This window comes from Mobula birostris, chromosome 6 (genome assembly GCF_030028105.1).
Source record: "Mobula birostris isolate sMobBir1 chromosome 6, sMobBir1.hap1, whole genome shotgun sequence".
NCBI lineage: Eukaryota > Metazoa > Chordata > Chondrichthyes > Myliobatiformes > Myliobatidae > Mobula > Mobula birostris.
In genome coordinates this window covers 45,784,923-45,806,492 of record NC_092375.1, presented here as the reverse complement: position 1 = coordinate 45,806,492, position 21,570 = coordinate 45,784,923, and the positions used below count along the sequence as shown (strand labels likewise).

The following is a 21,570-nucleotide window of genomic DNA, read 5'->3' as shown; positions in this document are numbered from 1 at the left end:
CTCTTAAAAGACCCTATCGTATCTGCCTCCACCACCATCGCCAGCTGCCCATTCCACGTACTCACCACTCTCTGTGTTTTTAAAAAAAAACTTGCCCCTGACATCTCCTCTGTACCCACTTCCAAGCACCTTAAAACTGTGTCCTCTCATGCTAGCCATTTCAGCCATGGGGTAAAAGCCTCTGACTATCCACACGATCAATGCCTCTCATCATCTTATACACCTCAGGTCACCTCTCATCCTCTGCCGCTCCAAGGAGAAAAGGCCGTTCACTCAACGTATTCTCATAAGGCCTGCTCTCCAATCCAGGCAACATCCTTGTAAATCTCCTCTGCACCCTTTCTATGATTTCCACGTCCTTCCTGTAGTGAGGCGACCAGAACTGAGCACAGTACTCCAAGTGGGGTCTGACCAGGATCCTATATACTACTACGACTATTATGACGATTCAGGCCTAGGGGGCTGGCGTCAGGCACAATGACGGACTCTCTACTTCTCCCTCTCTCTCACCAGTGTGTTCAGTTCATCTACATTAGCCGTGCCGCTGTCTCCTAGGAGCATGTTGACCACAGTCTTGGGAGGGTGCCCAGGGTTCATCCTCCCATGCTTAGGCTCCCATATGATGACTAGGCTGGCAGATAGCTCGGGGTGGCGTAGACAGTGCCCTGCTAGTTGCAGTCTTAGTGGTGAGCATCGGTAGGTCGTTATCGAGCTCGACATTCGTCATGTGCTGTTGCCAACTCACGTCAAGAGCCATCCGGAGCATTCGTGTATAGCAACCATCTATAGAGTTTTGCATAGTCTTGGTGAGTGTCCACGTCTCGCATCCGTACGTGAGAATGGACTCTATGACTGCTATGAAAATCCTCTTTTTAAGCCCTCTGGTCAGGTTCGACTTCCAGATTTCTTTCATGTCGTTCATAGCCCTCCACGCCAGCGCCTTCCGTATCTTTATGTCCTTCTCCGAACTCATCATTCTTGATCCGAGCTACTTGTAGTCAAAGACTTTCTTAATGGTATTATTCTTTACGGTCTTGAGAGTACCTTCGTCGCAGTTAAACACCATGTACTCTGTCTTTTCAGCGTTTAGGTGAAGTCCAACTTTATTGCATTCAATTTCCACTTTTGTCAGTAGCTGCTGTGCTTCCTCCATCTGGTCAGAGAGCAGGATTATGTCATCTGCAAAATCGAGATCTGTGAGTGTAACTGGTCTGACCCTTTTGGTTCGTCCTGGTTTTATAGTAAAACCAAGCTCGTCATGATCTTTGGTAGCTTGTCGCAGAGCGTAATCAAGGACGATTATAAAGATGTAGGGTGCCAGAGTGTCTCCTTGCAGCACACCAGCTAGGAGCTCAAACACTGCTGTTTCTCCGTCTGGTGATACAACTTTCGCCATGGTTTTGGTATAGCTGGACTCTATTGCTCTCAGTAGATGGTCTGGCACTCCGTAAGCTTTCAGGATCTTTAGCGTTTTACCTCGGTGAATGGAGTCAAAAGCTTTGCTAAAATCGATGTAAGTAAGCACGGCTGCTAGGTTGTTCTTCTTGACTTCCTCGATGATTCTACGGAGAGCAAGTGTTTGCATTACTGTTGTGTGCTTCTGCTGAAAACCGTTCTGATTGAATCTTAGCATAGGATCAATGGCGATGCGAATCCTATTCAAGATCATCCGATTGTATAATTTTGCTAAGATGCAGGTCAAGCTGATACCGCGGTAGTTATCTGTCTTCGTGAGGGCAGACTGGGGCACTGGGATAATGTTTGAGAATGACCACTGTTCTGGTTTGTCACCTTTCATCAATGCCATATTACATATGTCCAGCAAGATGTCGTCCAGGCCGCAGTTCTTCAGGACATCTGGTGGTATCCCATCTGGTCCAGCGCTCCTGCCCTGTTTGAGTGCATATTTGGCCTTCTTCAGTTCCTCAATGGTGAACGGGCCGTCATCGATGTCGACTTGCATTAATATCGTGGGTATGTCCTCTTCTTCTTCTGTGATCATTGGAGGACTTCCCAGCAGGTTCCTAAAGTGGGTAAACCATGTCTGGGCATGGTCCTCTGCTGTTTTACCACTTATTTGACCTGATGGGGACTTCTTCCATCTACTGATCTCGTTGACTAGGTGCCATCCTTCTCCATGCTGCTTGTCTTCATTAGCAGCCTCTACCTCTCTAATCCTCTCAGCTAGTTCCTCTTCCTTCAGTTGGTCATAGGTGGCAAAGAGATTCTGTCTTTGAACTTGTCTCTTAGCTCTTCTGTTTTGCTCCTTCTAAGTTCGGCATGACAAGCGTTGACCACACTGTTTGCTACGATGATGTCAGGATGTTTCAAGATCTGGCTGTTCTTGATTCACTTCACGGTAGGCAAACTCTTTGTTGCATCTGTGTGTGCGTCTATGAGCTGTTGATAGCGGTCGATGGGAGTCTCTTCCTCCCCCTTTTCCAGTGGGCCGAAGCGATTTCTCACCTCCACTGTGTACTGGGCTTGAAGAACAGGTTGTGAGGGAAATGCCTTCCAGTCTACATTCTCCTTGGGACCTGTGGCTTTGGGTTGCCGCAGGCTCAGTCTCACTTGCATTGACACTACTCTGTGGTCAGAACTGACCGAGTTGAAGATGCCGTAGGCTTCTGTATTGATCACACAATTACGCCATTTTGTTCTTACGAGGATGTAATCGAGCTGTTTCCTGTAGATGGAGGCTCTGTTTTCATATGTCCACAGTTTACCAGCTCGCTTCTTGAATTGTGTGTTGGCGACAATGAGACTGTGTTCCTGGATGAAATCAACTAGATATTGTCCATTTCTGTTGGTAAGATCTTAGTATGAGTATGGAACATCTTCCGGTCCGACCTGTGCATTAAAATCACCGAGCACAGCCAGGAAGTTATGTGCCGGTATTGAAGTGACAGCTTCGTGAAGTTTACTGTAGAAGGCCTCCACCTTTTTCTCGCTGCAGTTGTGCGGGGAGTAACAGATGATGACAGAGGTCGCCGGGTTTCCGTCGAATTCCGCAGTAAGGATTCTGTCACTGACTGAGGCTATGCCCCTCAGTGCCTTCTTCGCCTTGTGGCTCAACATCAGCCCTATTCCACCTTGTGCTGACATCATCGTCGGCTCTCTTTTCTGTTTCTAGCAGTTTGTTCCATTTTGAGCAAAAAAAGGTCCAATGACTCACACAAAATGCTGGTGGAACACAGCAGGCCAGGCAGCATCTGGTTGAGACCCTTCGTCAGGACTAATGGAAAAAAGAGATAGTAAGAGATTTGAAAGTGGGAGGGGGAGGGAGAGACACGAAATGATAAGAGAATAGAGGAGGGGGAGGGATGAAGCCAAGAGCTGGGAAGATGATTGGCAAAAGGGATACAAGGCTGAAGAAAGGGGAGTACGGATTGACATGGACATGGAGCCCAATGACTCATCGCGTTATATCTGAATTTCTGTAAAATCAGGGTGCGTTAAATCGGGGTTTCACTGTACTTTGAATCCTGTAGAAGACAGGTCTTGTTTATAGGCTAATCCAAACTCTTGGTCTTAGTCTTGATACATACTGTCCCACAAGTACTTCTGTTTCTGGAAAAAACCTTGAATATCTCTTCCCTTAATCCATGAGTTTCAAGGCACTGTATCATCAACTATAAGTACAATATCTCCTTGCATCTTATACTTGACCATTTCTGATGTCGCTGTAGCTGAGGTTCCTTGACCCACTGTTTCCAAAACAAGTTTGACACATATTAGTCTTGCTTCTATCTATGACAAGCATAAACATCTTCCTTTTGGAACACTCTTAGTTGTCGGGGTGGTGAGGTGTTCAGAAGCAACTGATGGTTGGGTATTACCACTCCTAAATCATTGGGGTTGGATGATTCTTTAGTAATCAGACAACCAATCTTAATAGCCTGTACTTCACAAAGAACTGTGTGAAGATTTTCTTCGTCAAGATTTTGCACCTTCATGGCAGAAATTGACCTTTGCTGACATTATTAATCTCTCCCATGCTCTTCCATGATGTGAGCCAGCTGGGGTGGGGTTAAAAATCCACTTCATTTCTTTCTGAAGAGGTACATCATTGATCTGTGAATGATTCCACTTCTCAGTGGCTTCACCCAACTCATGCTCAGCTCCAACAAAGTTATCAGAGCGCAATTCACGAGTGTCCTCATCTTGCTATAGAGCGTTGAAGTGCATTAACAAAGGAATCTGTCTAAAGAAGATGACACTTCAGTATGAATGTCTCATATGGCTAGACAGGTAAATTATAAATCCATACTCCTTCACTGTACTCCTTCTGCTTTTCACCTCAAAAGTTCCAAAGTAGTTCAATCCTACACATGTTAACGGAGATTTGTCTGCAGAGACCCCGTCCAGAGATAGATCTGCCTTTTTGTTGTGTCCTGGAACTGCGTGTAACCATCGACAAACAACACATTTGGATAGGGTTCTTATAGCTATACTAGCACTGGGAATCCAATATTTTTGGTGCAACCTGGATAATGAGGTCGGAGATATAAAGATCCTTTGCCAGTATAACAATATGCTTAGACACTTCTGGCATAATCGCCCTATGAAGCCATCCACCAATTCTCAAGATAACATCTCAAGAGCTGGATTAAGCTTGAAAATATGACTATTCCTTTTCTCACTTTCTCCTTTTGCAGGCTAGAGAATTCATCTGGAAGTCTCTGGCAAAAACCAACGATCTCCAATTCAGCCTTTCTGAGCTCCTACACTGAGAGACAATCTCGGCTGATCTGACCTTTTGGTCTCCATCTCCCTCTGCCTCTCTTTCAACCCCCCCCCCTTTCAACCCCCACTCCCCCCTTCTCGCGCACACCCCTTCTCGCGCACACCCCTTCTCGCGCACACCCCTTCTCGCGCACTCCCCTTTCTCTCGCGCACACCCCTTCTCGCGCACTCCCCTTTCTCTCGCGCACACCCCCTTTCTCACGCGCGCACACCTTTTCTCACACACACCCCCCCTTTCACACACTTCCTTAAATCTAAGAATCCAGGCCACTATCTTCTTCAAACCCGTCCAAGTTGAGAAATTATGGATAATGTGTGTTACTGTATCCAACTCCTCTTCAATCTGCATAGCACTGATTAAGGCAATCTCCTTGAATTCTGGATCATCTGGCAGAAGTTCTTCACAACAATCAGGATTCGCAGGCCATTCACTTTCAGGTTGAAGGAGATATTGTTAAAGCCTTCATCTTCAATGCTCTAGAGGCTACATCTGCTGGGTTGCTTGAAGTACTTACATACTTACATTGAGATACTTGTGAAAACTTAAGAATTTTTGAAACTCTCTTGACAATGAAGTTTGGAACCTAGAAGTTTCATTCTTATATACTTCAGCACAGAAGTGCTATCAGTTCAAAAAACTGAGTCCTGAAACTGCATATGCAACTCCTTCATCCACAAGGTGTCTATATGGCTTGTCATCATAGCAGCAGTGAGCTCCATATAAGGGATGGAAACAAACTTCAATGGTGCTACCCTAGATTTTTCCATGATAAAACCACTGCACCTGCAAACGTGTGTCGTGCAAAAATAGGTAGGTCACTACTCCATAGCTATCTTCATTCTCATCTGTAAAACTGTGCAATTATAGCTTCACCAAAATCCATGGGTTTCAAACATCTAGCTTTCTTGAAGTCTTCCAATTGGCGAAGTTTTTCCAGCCAAATTGTCCACTCATGAGCATCTGATGTTGATAGTGTAGTATGATCCCAACCAACTCCTTTTTTGTCTAGGTCTTGTAGGATTTTCTTAACAGATAACACTACTGGACTCAAGATTTCTAATTCCATCTGAAAGGTCATAGATGGAATTAACTGTGGAGAGCAGCTCTCTTCTGGTAAGCGGTCAATTTTGGATGGTGATCTTAAACTTGTAAATATCAAACTGAATGCTTCATTGCATACCCAGTACTCTCTCCACCAAAGGAATATCTTCACCCAAATTCTTTATATCTTTCACTCTTTGTTCTTCTGGTAATACAGATCGCACACTAAGTCTGTTGCTTATCTGCTTTGTGAGTCAAAAATCGCCTTTAGTGCAAATAGATACAAGGCATAATAAAGAGACACAGCTTTTTCCTCAGAGGACACTAACTCCAGGCAGTCATCAGCGTAGAAGCAATGCAAAACCTTATCTGCTATATGGTTGCTGAATTGTTCTTCATTGACTTCTGTGCACCCCCAAGTGCAAAATTGGCACGACTCAGTGATGAAGTTGCTCTAAAGAGATATACCACTATATCTTGGCTGAGGTCATTGGGCCACCAAAAAAAATCTGAGTAGGTCTGCACCTTAACCTGATGAAACATTGATCAATATCTGCCATAATCATGACTAGTTCTTTCCTGAACCTTGTTACGTCTCGAGCTAGTAAGATCTTGTCCCTGTAAAAGATGAGCATTAAGTGATATTCACTGGAAGGTCACTCCTCAAGTCAAATGCAACATGGGGTTTCCTTTTTTCTGGAGTGGTTAACTCCGTGATGTGGAATATACCAGACATTGCCTTCACTGCATTCCAGATCCTCTGCTGGCACTCTTCTGCCGTAACCTTTGGAGATGACATTCTTCATAAAAGCTGTGTAGTCAGTGTGAAATGACAAATGCTCCTTGAACCTCTTCCTAAGATTCAGAGCATGCTGTTCCTGTGATTAGGCATGCTAGCATCCTTCTTTCTCAGAGACAAACTAACCTGGTAGTGACCAGATTTGCATACCTTGCTACCAGCTCCAAGAACTTGTGATCTTCTCTTGACAAACTAGTTTGTTCCTCCTGACCACATTCAGGGAAATTTGTCTTGAATTACTGCTGTCAAAGCTCATCCAAGTTCAAATCTGAAATCCTGCTAACTGTCTGCTGGCTGAGTGTATTTCCTTCCGTCAGCATGGTCCCAGTAACAGTCCAACCCACGATTGTTCTGATTGTATCGGCTCCATCATTAACACTGTGAGTCACATGTAATGCTATATCTCTATCAGCAGCTCAATTTCGTGCTTCGGGTGAGACCATTCCTGAAGATGCCTATGATGTGCACAGGCATACTTTCCTGCATATAGCTGCTAGGCAGTTCACAGTATACACTATCTCAGCCAACCACTTCAGTCCTGACATGACATAGCTATACGTAACCTCCTCTTGAACCATAGTGCATAAGAGAATGCATGTTCTTTTTCCTGTCGGGCTGAGCTTGTTCATGAGGCTCACTATACAGAACGCTGGTGTACTTCCTTGATCTAGAAAAGCATAAGCAACTACTGTCTTATTACCCTTCTTAGATATCACCTGCACTGGAATTATGGCAAGTTTACAATTATGACCACCAGCCCATAAAGGCCATTACATACCAGGGCATTACATGCTATTGTGTTTGATTCTTTCATGGCTTGTTTCGACTCTGCACCTTTTTCATCAGGGTGAATATGAAGTGTGCCAGGATACTTTCCACTCCATACCACGCGTGAAAGACTCTTCCTGCAGTCCTTGCTGATGTGTCCTATACAAACAACCAAACACATCTTTCCCTCCCCTCCCCCCCCCACTTTCCGCAGGGATTCCTCCCTACACAACTCCCTTGTCCATTCGTACCCCCCCATCCCTCCTCACTGATCTCCCTCCTGGCACTTATCCTTGTAAGCGGAACAAGTGCTGCACATGCCCTTACACTTCCTCCCTTACCACCATTCAGGGCCCCAGACAGTCCTTCCAGGTGAGGCGACACTTTACCTGTGAGTTGGCTGGGGTGATACACTGCGTCCGGTGCTCCCAATGTGGCCTTCTATACATTGGCGAGACCCGACGCAGACTGGGAGACCGTTTCGCTGAACACCTATGCTCTGTCCGCCAGAGAAAGCAGGATCTACCAGTGGCCACACATTTTAATTCCATGTCCCATTCCCATTCTGATATGTCTATCCACGGCCTCCTCTACTGTAAAGATGAAGCCACATTCAGGTTGGAGGAACAACACCTTATATTCCGTGTGGGTAGCCTCCAACCTGATGGCATGAACATTGACTTCTCAAACTTCTGCTAATACCCCATCTCCCCCTTGTACCCCATCCATTATTTATTTATATACACACATTCTTTTTCTCTCTCTCCTTTTTCTCCCTCTGTCCCTCTGACTATACTCCTTGCCCATCCTCTGGGCTTTTTCTCCCCCTCCCCCTTTTCTTTCTCCCTAGGCCTCCTGTCCCATGATCCTCTCGTATCCCTTTTGCCTATCACCTGTCCAGCTTTTGGCTCCTTCCCTCCCCCTCCTGTCTTCTCCTATCATTTTGGATCTCCCCCTCCCCCTCCCACTTTCAAATTTCTTACTAGCTCTTCCTTCAGTTAGTCCTGACGAAGAGTCTCGGCCCAAAACGTCGACTGTACCTCTTCCTAGAGATGCTGCCTGGCCTGCTGCGTTCACCAGCAACTTTTATGTGTGTTGCAAAGCATATACCATTTTCTTTTAGGAAAGCAACCTTCTCACTATGAACCTGTCTCCAGCTGAGAGCACAAATCCAAAGGTCAGACAAACCCCTTTGTCTGGTGAGATCATTTCCTTTTCAATAGTCATGGGCTCAGTTTTAGCTTTACTTTTCAGAGTGGCCACAGTAGTGGCAAAGCTGCTTCTTTGATCTTTAGAGTGAATTTGTGACTTAGTTTTGTTTACACTTTTGCTTATTACTGGTGATGTAGCATCCGGTGTATTCCCAAACACCAGGTGTGCAGCTATCTTTGCTTGCCTTTCTATAAAATCAACAATGTCAGTGAAAGTAGTCTCACAATTGTGCCTTTCCTGCAGTTTACTCTGCCATTCTCCATTTATCCCAAAGCAATTTCATTATAACAATCAATATATTAGCAGGCATGTCCAGCTCACACATGTACTTTACTTCTTCCATGGCATTGCAACAGCCTCTAAGCAAAAGACTGTAGTCTTGAAGACCTTTCACATGTTCAGATTTGATGTGGAGTGAAAAATAGTCATAGTCATAGTCATACTTTATTGATCCTGAGGGAAATTGGTTAGAAAGAGCCCTTTCCGTGTAGGCAGCTGAGGTTTCCCGCTCATCACCAAAATTTTCCTGCAGTAAAGCTTTGACCCTGAGGCATCCTTGCTGTGGGTTGGCTTGCAATGGTTGCCATAATCGTCGGTCTTGCCTTCAGTGCTATTCTTGAAAGCCCTCATAAATGAATGATATTGCAATGGATCGCTATCAAAAATTTGAATCTCTTTTAAACAGAGATGCAATGCGTTGCTGTTACACCACGAAGGTTATTATTTCCTTTTGCAACTTTATGGCCTCCAGAGCAGCATTTAGATGTCTTATCATCTGAAACATGAGTGTTACCATACAGTAAATGTTCTCAGAAACACCTTGTGCTATTGGATATGACATAGGTGCAGAGTGCCTTCTTAGTGCAGGCTGAGAGTGAATACCCCGAACCACCCCTTGGAGTCCCAACTTGTGGCTCAAAGACACTTGACGAACAGATGTATCCACATTGACACAGAATAGGTTAGATTTTTTTCTGTGTCATGTCAACATAGGAACTCGCACCATAGAACTGCACCTTTAGTATCCAGACCATTTGAAGCACCTCCACTTTAGCCATCTTAACTGCAATTTCCTCCTGCAACTGAAGCTGCTCTTTCTTTCTCCATACCTGCTCCTCTTGTTCTTCTAGTGCATGTTTGTCCTTCAATATTTGTTGCCTTGTGCATAACTCATTCAAATCAGTCTCCATTTCAATGCATGCCAAGGAGGTATCAGATGCACAGGAAGCTTGGCTAACATTAGAACCTGCTGCACACACATTACACAGACTGTCATCTGTGTGTACATCATCCTGTAAATCATCAGCTTTATATGTAGTCAAAGAGAGCCCTGGAATTTGATAAATATTTTATTTGCTTCAGCAACTTGACATTCAACATTGCATGTTAGTTTCAGCCATTGTTCAGCCTCTGTGATTATATTAATAAGAGTCTCAATATTTTCAAAGCTTTCAATTTGTTTACCTTGCACTGAAATAAGAATTAAAAACAACAGCATTTTATGTTGCTTAGCAACAGCTTCACAAAGATTTTTCAAGTTTTCCAAATGAGACTGTACTTGCAGGACATTTTCCTTTTCTCATGTAAAATTCCTAATTAACATTGTTAAGTCATTAATTTTAACAATTTTATTATATTCCTTTCAAACACTGTCAGTTTTTCTCACTAAAGTTTCCTCAGTAAGTATAATTTCTATTGTAGTCCTGACTTCAAGGTCATTGCTTTTAGCTTCACTTGTGTTGTTTCCATGTGTGCAAACCAGAAACAATGTTCAAGTCAAATGTCAGCAATCAAAATATTTCAGCCTTTCAGTAGAATCAAGTGCTGAACTCTTAGGCAAACACCATACTACAGAGCATACAGGCAACGACCATTCCAAACTGTGTCCCAATCCCAAACACATAGCAAGAGTCAACAAAAGGTCATTACTTGATGGAAGCTGCTCTTGGACTATCAAAGCTGACACGTCCGAATGTTGATGTTCATTTGGTATAACTGTTGAAAGCGTTTTGTTTACAAAATGCAGCGGCTATTTGAACAAGCCAACACTGCTTAGAAACTCAGCACGAAGTTGGAGGGAGGGATTAATCCTGGCTGATGCATAGAATCCAATAATAATAATGTTCAAAGTCAAAGAAACTTATTCATTCCTTTGTTATGAAACTAGTAAAACAATCTTGAAACAATAAAACTGATGAAGCTAAAATTAACAAAATTAAGTGAAGTTAAATGCAAACAGTTAAACAAAATTAAACAGTCAACAAAAAGACCTACTCCCTAATTCTAAACTAATCAGTATGACTTTTTTTTAAAAAAGCATGAACATGTAATTAAAACTCCATTTCTATCATGCTGCCACCCATATGGTTAATTGCCGTGATAAACACGCAATACAGAATACGATGCAAATAGAAAATAGATCTACAGCTCCTACAGCAAATAACCAGAATAAACAGTTAATTCCAACCATGAAAAGCTTCTACACACTTTTTCAAAGAAAGGAAGAAAAAGAAGTGCTGGGTGTGGCTCCCAACACATTCACACAACCTCTTTTTTTTAAAAAAAGTACTATCTCTTACAAGACAAGAAAGAGTTCCTACAAATTCATTTCAGAGTAGCAAAATATTTCAATTGATCACCTTTTCCTTTGAAGCATAGGATTAATTCAGACTTCCTCCCAATATTATTTGAGTAAGCACATAACAGCCTTTGTGTATACACACACACATACACGCACACACACACTCTAGTGAACTCACACATCTGAAACATACAAACATTTTAAACCATATCAGAAGATTCCTTGCCATATTAACTTGCCATAAGACAAGATTGAGGAAATGTGTTACTTAAACAAAAGTGGTGGAAGTTAGGTGCTTGAATGGCGGCTATTTGGAGTTCGAAGGTGAAAAGTAGAGGTGTCTTCGCACAGATCCAGGAGTAAGTTTTAAATATTAGCACTTCTTGGCTGTTTATTCAGATCTGCAATAGCAGTCAATTGGAGTTTGGGATTCATTAGCAAGATCAAATTAAAAATAAGGAGAAGTGGAGTGGGCTGATGTTAGAGTGGGGAGACTTTTGCCTTTGGCTCAACAGGCCTGGGCAATAAAAGGAGTGGGTGACATACATATCTGGTAAGCTTTTTCTTACTCATTCTTTATCAATAAGTGCATAGTTAGGGCAGGAAGAATGGGGTCAAGGGCTGTATTTTATTTTTTGTGTGAAATGTGTGAATTCTGGGAGACCTCCAGCCTCGCAGTAACCACATCTGTACCAGATGCACTGAGCTTCAGCTCCTCGGAGAATGCCGTAAGGAACTGCAGCTGCAACTTGATGACCTTACACTCATAAGAGAAACTTGAGAGAAATGGGCAGTTGATACGGAGTGCCCTGCACCCTGTAACAAGTACACTGTTTTGAATATTGTTGGGGTGGTGAGAACTACCAGGGGGAGCTGCAGTGATTGGGTCTCTGGCACTTTAGCTGAGAAGGGAAGGAGGCAGAGGAGGAATGCAGTGGTGATCGGAGATTCCATAGTTAGTTGAGTAGGTGGGAGAGTCAGTGGACGTGATAGGGAGACCCAGATAGTACATTGCCTCCCAGGTGCCACGGTCAAGGGTAGTTCAGAGAGTGTCCAGGACATTCTAAAGCAGAAGAGCGAGCAGCCAGATGTTTTAGTACATATTGGCACCAATGATATAGGAAGGAAAGGAGAGGAGGTCCTGAAGGAAGAATTTGGAAAGCTAGGTGGAAAGCTGAAAAGCAGGCCCTCCAGAGTAACAATCCCTGGATTGCTGCCTGTGCCACTTGCCAGTGAGGGAAAGAATAGGATGATTTAGCTGATGGGTGCGTGGCTGAGGAACTGGTTCAGGGAGTGGCATTTCAGATTTATGGATCATTTGGCTCTCTTCTGGGAAAGTTACAGTGTGACCTGTTCAAAAGGGATAGGCTACACTTGAACCTGAGAGGGACCGATACCCTTGCAGGCAGATTTGCTAGAACTGTTGGGGAGGGTTTAAACTAATTTGGCAGGGGAATGGGAACCAGAGTGATAGAGCTGATAATAGGGATGTTGGATTACAAGCAGAGGCATGATGCTGAGACTGTCAGGAAGGACAGGCATATGATAGGGCAAAATTGCGGTCAGGGGAATGCATCGCAGTGTAACACACAATTGAAAAGAGTGACAAATACAGGACTGGATACATGCAGTACATGAAATGATATTGTAGCACAGTTAGAGATTGGCAGGTATAACATTGTGGGTATCACAACAGAGTGATGGCTGAAAGACAATTGTAGTTGGGAGGTTAATATCCAAGGATGCACGATCTATCAAAAGGACGGGAAGGTAGACAGAGGAGGAGGACTGACTCCGCTGGTAAAAAATGAAATCAAATCTTTAAAAAGAGGTGACATAGAATCAAAAGATGTAGAAACTTTGTGGGTAGAGTTAAGAAACTGCAAGGGTAAAAAGACCCTGATGGAATTTATTTATAGGCCTCCGAAAAGTAGCAAGGATGTGGTCTACACATCACAGTGGGAGATAGAAAAAGCATGTCAAAAAGGCTATGTTACATTAGTCATGGGTGATTTCAATTTGCAGATAGATTAGGAAAATCAAATTGATGCTGGATCCCAAGAGAGAGAATTTGTGGAATGTCTCCGAGATAGCTTTTTGGAGCAGCTTGTGGTTGAGTCCACTAGGGGATCAGTTATTCTGGATTGGGTGTTGTAATGAGCCAGATATGATTAGGGAGCTTAAGGTAATGGCACCCTTAGGTAACATAATCATAATATGATAAAATTCACCCTGCAATTTGAGAGGGAGAAGCTAAAGGAAGATGTATCAGTATTACAGTGGAGTAAAAGGAAGTACAGAGACATGAGAAAGGAGCTGGTCAAAGTTGATTGGAAGGGGACACGAGCAGCGATGGCCGGAGTTTCTGGGAACAATTCAGAAAGCGCTGGATAGATACATCCCAACGATGAAGAAGTATTCTAAATGCAGGATGACATGACCATGGCAAACCTGTTCAGAAGTATATTGGTTCCTCTCAGGTTCTTCTCCAGGAGAGATCCCAATGATCCAGAAATCTGAAACCTTGCCCCTTCACCAATTCCTCAGCCAGTCATTAATCTGCCATATCATCCTATTCTTACCAGTACTGGTGCATGCACAAACCATGCCGACTATTCCTGATTGGGCTTTGACTATCCAACTGATGGTAGATCTTATCTCTCAGATTTCCCACCAGTAGAATCCCTGCAATGTAAGTCAAGCTCACTGGCCTATCCTTGCTATCCTTAAACAATGGAACAATATCAGCCACTCTCCAATCTTCTTGACCTCCACCAGTGGCTAATGACGAAGAAGTATCTTTGTAAGGGTTTCCATGGCTTCTTCCCTGGCCTACCATAACAGCCAGGGGTGAACTTGGTCCCACCCTGGGGATTTACCCTCCTCAATGTGCTTCAAGGCTGCAAATACTTACTTCATTAAATACTTGAGTGAACTACTTATCAGCCTTATTTCTTTGCCAGCCATGATATTCTCCATAGTAAACACTGAGGAAAAATAGACATTTAAAAAAATTTCAGCTGTCCCAATATATCTCAACAGCCAGGCTTCCCTGAATTTGATATGCTTACCCATCACCCTAACAGGAATATGCCACCTGTAGACTCTTGATAGGAGCTTTTAAAAGTCTCCTAACTGTTCCTTTGTGTTTAAATAGAATTTCCCAGTTAATGCCAGCTCGATCCTGTCTAATGCCCTCAACGTTGGCACTGCTCCAATTCAAGACCTTAACCTGTGGATCTGTTCTACCTTTTTCATAACTATTTTAAAAGGAATAGAATTGTTCTCACGGGAGTCAGTGCTCCACAACTGCCCTACTATTCTCATGATGACGTGCAATTTCTCAACACATCTACTCCTCGAGTTCCCCCTGACTATCGGAGTTATAAAGTAAAACCTAACTACAGTGACCATCCCCTTATTTCTAAGGTCTAACCAAATAGCCTCATTAGATGAACCCCAAAGAATATCCCCTCTAAGCACTGTTATGTCTTCCCTTAAAAAAAGAGACAACACCACTCCACTCCTACCTGTTCCACTGTCACACCTGAAGTGTCAGTATCCTAGAACATTGAGTTGTCAATCCTGCCTTTTTCTCAACCACGTTTCTGTTACGCCACAATATCCCAGTCCCAAGAGGCAATCTATGCCTTAGGTTCGTCTACCTCATGATCAGCTACGTGCATTGAAACAGATGCAATTTAAAGCAGTGGTCCCATCTGCTCTTTTGCTGTAAACATGGTCAAATGGGTTGCTGAACACACCCTGTCTTTCCATTGACTTCGCTCACTTCAGTCCCACCCCACTGCCTGTCTTGTTTAAACCCTCTCTAGTGGCAAAAGCAAAGCTCCCTGCTAGGATATTGGAACTCTCTGATACCAATGCGACCTACCCTTCTTGTACAGGTCACCTCTACTTCTCATTAATACTATCAGGGAGGAGGTATGAGAGCCTGAAGACCCACACTCAACAGCAGCTTCTGCTCTGCCATCAAAGTCCTCAACAGACCATAAACTCTACTTCACTCCCCTTCTTTGGCACTTTATTTATTTTTATTATAACTTGTGTAAATTTTTTTCTTGCACTGTACTGCTGCCACAAAAAAAACAAATTGCATGACATATTTCAAGGTTGGTTGATGTCATTTCCAGTACACAAGTGTAAAGGAGAACAAGATAATTGTTAATCCAGATCCAACGCAGCACAAAAAAAAACAATAAGATGAATAATACGATAATAAAAAAAACACAATAAATATTAAGGTAGCTTATACATGGATTGATTGTACAGTCTGTACATAAAGTGACACTAGGTATGGGAGTGTCTGTACATGAGGTGACTCTGGCAGGAAATGATAAAGCAGTGTTGGTCGTGGAGGTGCTGATCAGCCTTGAGGCTTGGGGAAAGTAATTGTTTCAGTTTGAGACATAGCCTCTACCCTGATGGGAGTGGGACAAGAAGTTTATGAGCAGGATGGGTGGGATCCTTCATGATGATGCTGGCCTTTGTCTGACACCTTTTGTATATATGTCCCTGATGGCGGATAGGTAGGTGCCGGTGATTGGTTGGCTAGTTTTGACTGTCCACCATAGAGCCTTCCTGTCTGCCACACTTTTTTCCCTACCAGCAAGTTAGGATGCTCTGTAGTGTGCATCTGTATAAGGACGTGAGTATTAATATGCATAGTCCAGCTCTCTTCAGCCTCAAAGTAGAGGCATGGGTGAGCTTTCCTGATTGTGTAGAATGTGTTCTGGGACCATGAAAGTTTGTGCAAGATGCACACTCCCAGGAGTTAGAAACTGTTTGCAGTTTCCACTGCTATGCCACAGATGTAAGGAGGTGTGAACTCAATAATTATCTCCTTTGTCTTGTTGACATTGAGGAAGAGGCTGTTTGCCTTGGCACCAGGCCTGGAGCTCTGCAACCTCTTCTCTGTAGGCAGTCTCATCAATGGCATTGCTCATCAACAACATTGTGACATCGGCGAGCTTGACAATGTGATTTCCCGGGTGTTCGGCCGTGCAGTCGTGTGTGAGCAGACTGTACAGAAATGGACTCAGCACCCATCCCTGGGGGACACCTGCATTGGGGATGATGGGAAGGGAGGAGTAGCTGTGCATCCTGTCTATCTGAGGTTTGGTCATTAGGGAGCCCAACACCCCGTTGCACAGTGGTGTGTTTAGTCCGAGGAGTAGGAACTGTGTTGAATGCTGAACTGAAATCCAGAAATAGCACTCTGACAAAAGTAGCCTTGTTTTCCAAGTGTGGCTGGGCCAGGTGCATGACAGATGCTACGGCATCTGTCAAGGAGTGGTTCTGTCATTATGCGTATTGGTGAGTGTCCAGTGTGGCAGGAATGGAGTTTTTAATGTGTGCCATTACCAGCCGCTCAAAGCACTTCATGATGATTGGCATCAGTGCCATGAGGCAGTATGTTCTCATGGTGTAGAGTTCTTTGGTATGGATATGATGGTGGCTGATCTGAAGCACGTGGGGACAGCGGCTGGGATGAATGAATTGCTGAAGATGTCAGTGCACACACGCTCTGAGTATTCGGCCTGGGACATTGTCTGGGCTGGCCATCTTATAGGGGTTAACTCTCTGCAGAGTCCTTCTCACGTTCCTGCTGTGACGGACAATGGATGCTCAACTGGAAAAGAGGATGGGTTTTGTGTCTGGTGTTAAGTTGCATGCCTGGAAATAGGCATACAAGTTGTTAGAACGTTGGAGGGAGTCGTCACTGGTACAGTCGATACTGATTTTCCTTGTGTAGCCAGTAACGCCCTTGATGCCCAGTCACATTCACTGGAGATTGTTATCGACAGATGTTCCTGAATTTTTTTTTACGTGGGTGGTCTTTGACCTCTTGATGCCTACAATGATGCTTCTCATAGCTGCTCTGAGAGTTGTTCTGTCACCAGAATTGAAGGCAATGTGCTGGGCTTTTAGTAGGGTGTGCACCTCAGCGTTCATTACCAGTTTCTGGCTGAGGCATGAGATAACCATTTTTGAGGTACCAATATCATCTGCATTCTTACTGATGTAGCTGGTGACAGATGAGGCATATTCGTTGGTCTGTGTCTATATAGCATTTATGTAAATGATTTGGAAGAATGTACATAGCACGATCAGTGGGTTTTCTGATAGTAAATTAGCAGTTTTTGTCCATAGTGAAGCAGGTTAGCATGAAATGCAGAGAGATCTTGATCATTTTGTGAAATGAGCTAAGGAATGGCAAGTGGATTTCAACTTGGATAAGTGTGAGGCGATGCATTTTGGACAGTCGAAATTGGATAGCACTTGTACAGTGAATGGCAGGTGCTGTGAAACCGGAGAGTGCAAGTTCACAGTTCACTGAAAATGGCCTTGCCAGTAGACAGGATGATAAGCTAACACTGCTGCCTATGCTTTTAGCTGATACTGCCATCCAGTCATGGAGTGGATGGTGAAACCCTCAGGCTGGAGCATTGTATCTGAACTATATATGAATCCCTGATATCCCACTGGTACTGCAGTTTTCATCTAGGGTCTTCAAGAAAGAAGAGTTTAGGTTCCACAAAGAATAACACTTAGACTGTCTTGGGAGGTTCTATTTCAACATAACACTCCTTACTCTGCTGTCGCTGCTGTGAAAGCCAGACAATGGTTCTCTTCAGAGCAATAAGAGTCTAAATTAATTACTGTCAGTGCTAAATTCTACTTCACTGCCCTAAGCAAAAGAGGCTCTGTGTGACAGGAAACTACACGAAGATCCAAATTTGGATGGGACTGAAATGTAAAAGAAAGCTGAATTGGAAATGGTGAAAACAATTGAAACAATATAAAGAACAAAACTGGAGTCTTTACCAAATGGTATTCAACTAAATACAAAGAGTACAGTGAAGAAGGTAATGCTACTGGTGAACAAATGGAAAAAATTAAATTGTGCCTTAGGACTGGAAGGAATGTTTGTAGATGTTGCAGTTAAGAGAGAAGGGTTTTTTTAAAAAAAGAAATTGGTGGACAAATATTAGTTCGACAAAGAATCACAGAAGGATTGCCAACCCACAATATTTGGGTTGAACTAAAGAAACATCCAAACACTTTGGCAAATAGGAAAAACACAAATTTATGACTATTGCAAATGCACTAGACTGTAGACGTGGGAATTTTCAATTACTTGAACATAAACTAGGATTCACTCAGTGTTTTCTTTAATGTATAAATGGCACAGAATTCCTAACTTGTATTCAGGAGAACTTTTATCTGGTATATAGTAAGACCAAATACACGGAGGACAAAGCGGGAAGCTTACTTTTGGTGATGGTGAAGATTCCGTTAAGTTCACAAAAGGACAAATACATAAAATAGTTGGTAAATTGGAATTTACTCTAGACTGAGAAATGACTTAAATGCTTGAGCATATACTAATCTTATCAATGGGAAACATCTGTGAATTCAGGATAGACATGTCCTGACAGGGAAAAGGAAGTGGAAAATCACTAGGGCTGCATAGAATGTATGCAGTCATTAAGGTAAGCTCCTGAGTTAATTTCCCATGGTGTTTTCCAATGTGTTTTTAATTTTAAAACTTTAAATGTCCATAAGACATAGGAGCAGAATTAGACCATTCAGCCTTTGCTTCACCCTTCTATCATGGCTGATCCCTGATCCCTGATCCCGGATCCCACTCAACCCCACACACCTGCCTTCTCGCCATAGCCTTTGATGCCTTGACCGATCAGGAAACTATCAACTTCTGCCTTAAATATACCCACGGACGGCCTCCACCGCAGTCTGTGACAGAACATTCCACAGGCTCACCGATCTCTGGCTAAAAAAATGACTCCTTACCTCCGTTCTAAAAGGTCGCCCCTCGATTTTGAGTCTGTGCCCTGTAGTCTGGATACCCCCATCCTCTCCACATCCACCCTATCTAGTCCTTTCAACATTTGGTAGGTTTCAATGAGACCTCCGGCATTCTTCTAAATTCCAGTGAGTACAGGCCCAAAGCTGCCAAACACTCCTCATATGTTAACCCCTTCATCCCCTGAATCATCCTCGTGAATCTCCTCTGGACTCCCTCCAATGACTACACATTCTTTCTAAGATAAGGGGCCCAAAACTGTTGACAATACTCCCAAGTGCGGCCCGACCAGTGTCTTATAAAGGCTCAGCATTATCTCCTTGCTTTTATATTCTATTCCCCTTGAAATAAATGCCAACATTGCATTTGCCTTATTTACCACAGACTCAATCTGTAAATTAACCTTCTGGGAGTCCAAAATGCATTATCATACACTTCCCAGTACTGTATTCCATCTGCCATTTGTTTGTCCATTCTTCCAATTTCGCTAAGTCCTGCTGCAATCACATTGCTTCCTCAGCACTACCTACCCCTCCACCTATCTTTGTATCATGCACAAACTTTGCCACAAAGCCATGATTCAAATCCTTGACAAACAATGTGAAAAGTAGCGATCTCAATACTGACCCCTAGGGATTACCACTTGTCACTGGTAGCTAAAACAGAAAAGGCCCACTTTATTCCTCCTCACTGCCTCCTGGCTGTCAGCCATTCCTCTATCCATTCCAGTATCATTCCTGTAATGCCACAGGATTTTACCTTGTTAAGCAGCCTTATGTGTGCCACCATATCAAATGCCTTCTGAAACTGTCCTCTACCTCAAAAGACTTCTAGAACGTGGGGTTTTGCAAAGGTAGTGCTCTAGTGTCTCACTGAGCAAGACTCTCCACCCGACTCCAAGATCAAGATGCTGTAGACAATGACACTCAGAATCTTTACTGGGTTAGTGTGGGGTGAAGTTAGCACCCGGAAAGCATGCAAATGGAACACAGTTTGAACTAATGGTTCATGTGATTCAGCACTACCATCGTTTTCCTCCTTGAAACTGAGATCATCTACAGGAATACAATGATATTGTATATAAAATTATCTGATATGTAATCTTTATTCTGTTTTAAAATCCTTCATACCTCACTAAAAGATGGTGACATTTTGGTTTAGTGCCTTATGATGTGTATTAATCTGTTGTTTTTTAATATTTTGATGTACATTCAGCATTTTGAAACTACTGACTTCCTTTGGAGCATATCTAGAGTGTCTAGCTTTGAGATTTCTTTCCAGATTACACATGTATATTTTATTTCAGGCATCTAAATATTTGATTGTCATTGCATTATTTTTCTATTTGCAAGAATTTTAAGTAAAGACTTCATGTAATTCAGGGATATACTTCTCTCTTTTTCAGGCATCTTATCTTTTGTTAGCAGACAATTTTCCTCCATTCTGGGTAAACTATCTGTAAGTGCTGCATTTAATGTAGCCTACATCTTTTCTTCTGAGCTCTTTCCCACCTCAGTCAGGTAGGTGAAACCTTGGGTGTGACTACAGTTGTTCGTTTCTGATCCACCATTTGCAATCTGGTTGTATAATAATTTTCAGTGCATTTGTTTCCATCTGTTTTTTTTATGGGAGTGATGCTGACATAATTAATTTCCCTTGAGTTTCTAGCCAGCTGCACTGAGCGGAACTGGAGCTATGGAGACTAGACTTGGTAGCTATCAGTGATTCCCTTCAAGGAGATGGGAGAAGTGAAATTGTACATTTGAAATAGTTAATCAGAATATAATAGCTTGGCTGTAGATGTGGAGTGATTGTTTCCTTGTGGAAGAATCTAGTATTACGAATCGCACAACATTTAATAAGTGAGGTAAAGCAGTTTTCACTCCAATGGAAGTGAGTCTTGAAATTCTGGTTCCACTTGTTTTAAAAATAAGTTTCTCAATGCTTTTAAGATTGAGGTGGATAGTTATTTGATTTGCAAGGGAATGTTGGATTGTTGCCAGTGGACATGAAAGTGGAGCTGTAATGATAGATCAGATGAGCCATGATCTCAGGAAAAGGTGGAGCATGTTTGTGCAACAGTGTGTGACTACTCATAATTATGTTCTTAAGAGCATTCATGAATTAAAATGGCTTTCTTCATCAAATGTTCATTTAATTTTCTGGCATAAATTCTCTAATTACCTGATTTGGTACATTATTTTTTGGTTTCTGTGGTGTGTATTCAGGCTTTATGGAATGTTATGTAACTGCATTTATAATATTGCCATGCAGCCTAAAACAGGTTTTGTATTTGTCTTGTGTACCTTCATCTTCAATGGCCTTTATTCATTTGGTTATAAGTGAGTTATAGTTCATTTTGTGTCAAGTGCTTCTGTTAAGAATGCTTTTGAACTCAAACCTTTAGTTTGAATTTAAATCTTCGGGAACTGGTGCTTGAATATTGTTATATTTTGACAGACAAAAGTACTTGTTTACTGATGGTGCATCAGTATTTTAAAGTTCTCAATAGAATGAGTTTGTATATTGAGTCATACTTGCATTAGTTCATAAATCTATATTTCAGAAGTTCAACT

The 21,570-nt window shown here is 42.7% G+C and overlaps 1 protein-coding gene across 2 annotated transcripts in view; it reads left to right on the top strand.

Moving 5' to 3' along the window:
• Positions 1 to 21,570, top strand: part of LOC140199773 (solute carrier family 22 member 15-like) — an 87,047-nt gene that overhangs the window by 47,224 nt on the left and 18,253 nt on the right. For both annotated transcript variants that reach the window (XM_072262261.1, XM_072262260.1), the window contains exon 9: positions 20,400 to 20,514. In XM_072262261.1, the coding sequence (XP_072118362.1) occupies positions 20,400 to 20,514 (115 nt within the window). The remainder of the gene's footprint in view (positions 1 to 20,399; positions 20,515 to 21,570) is intronic.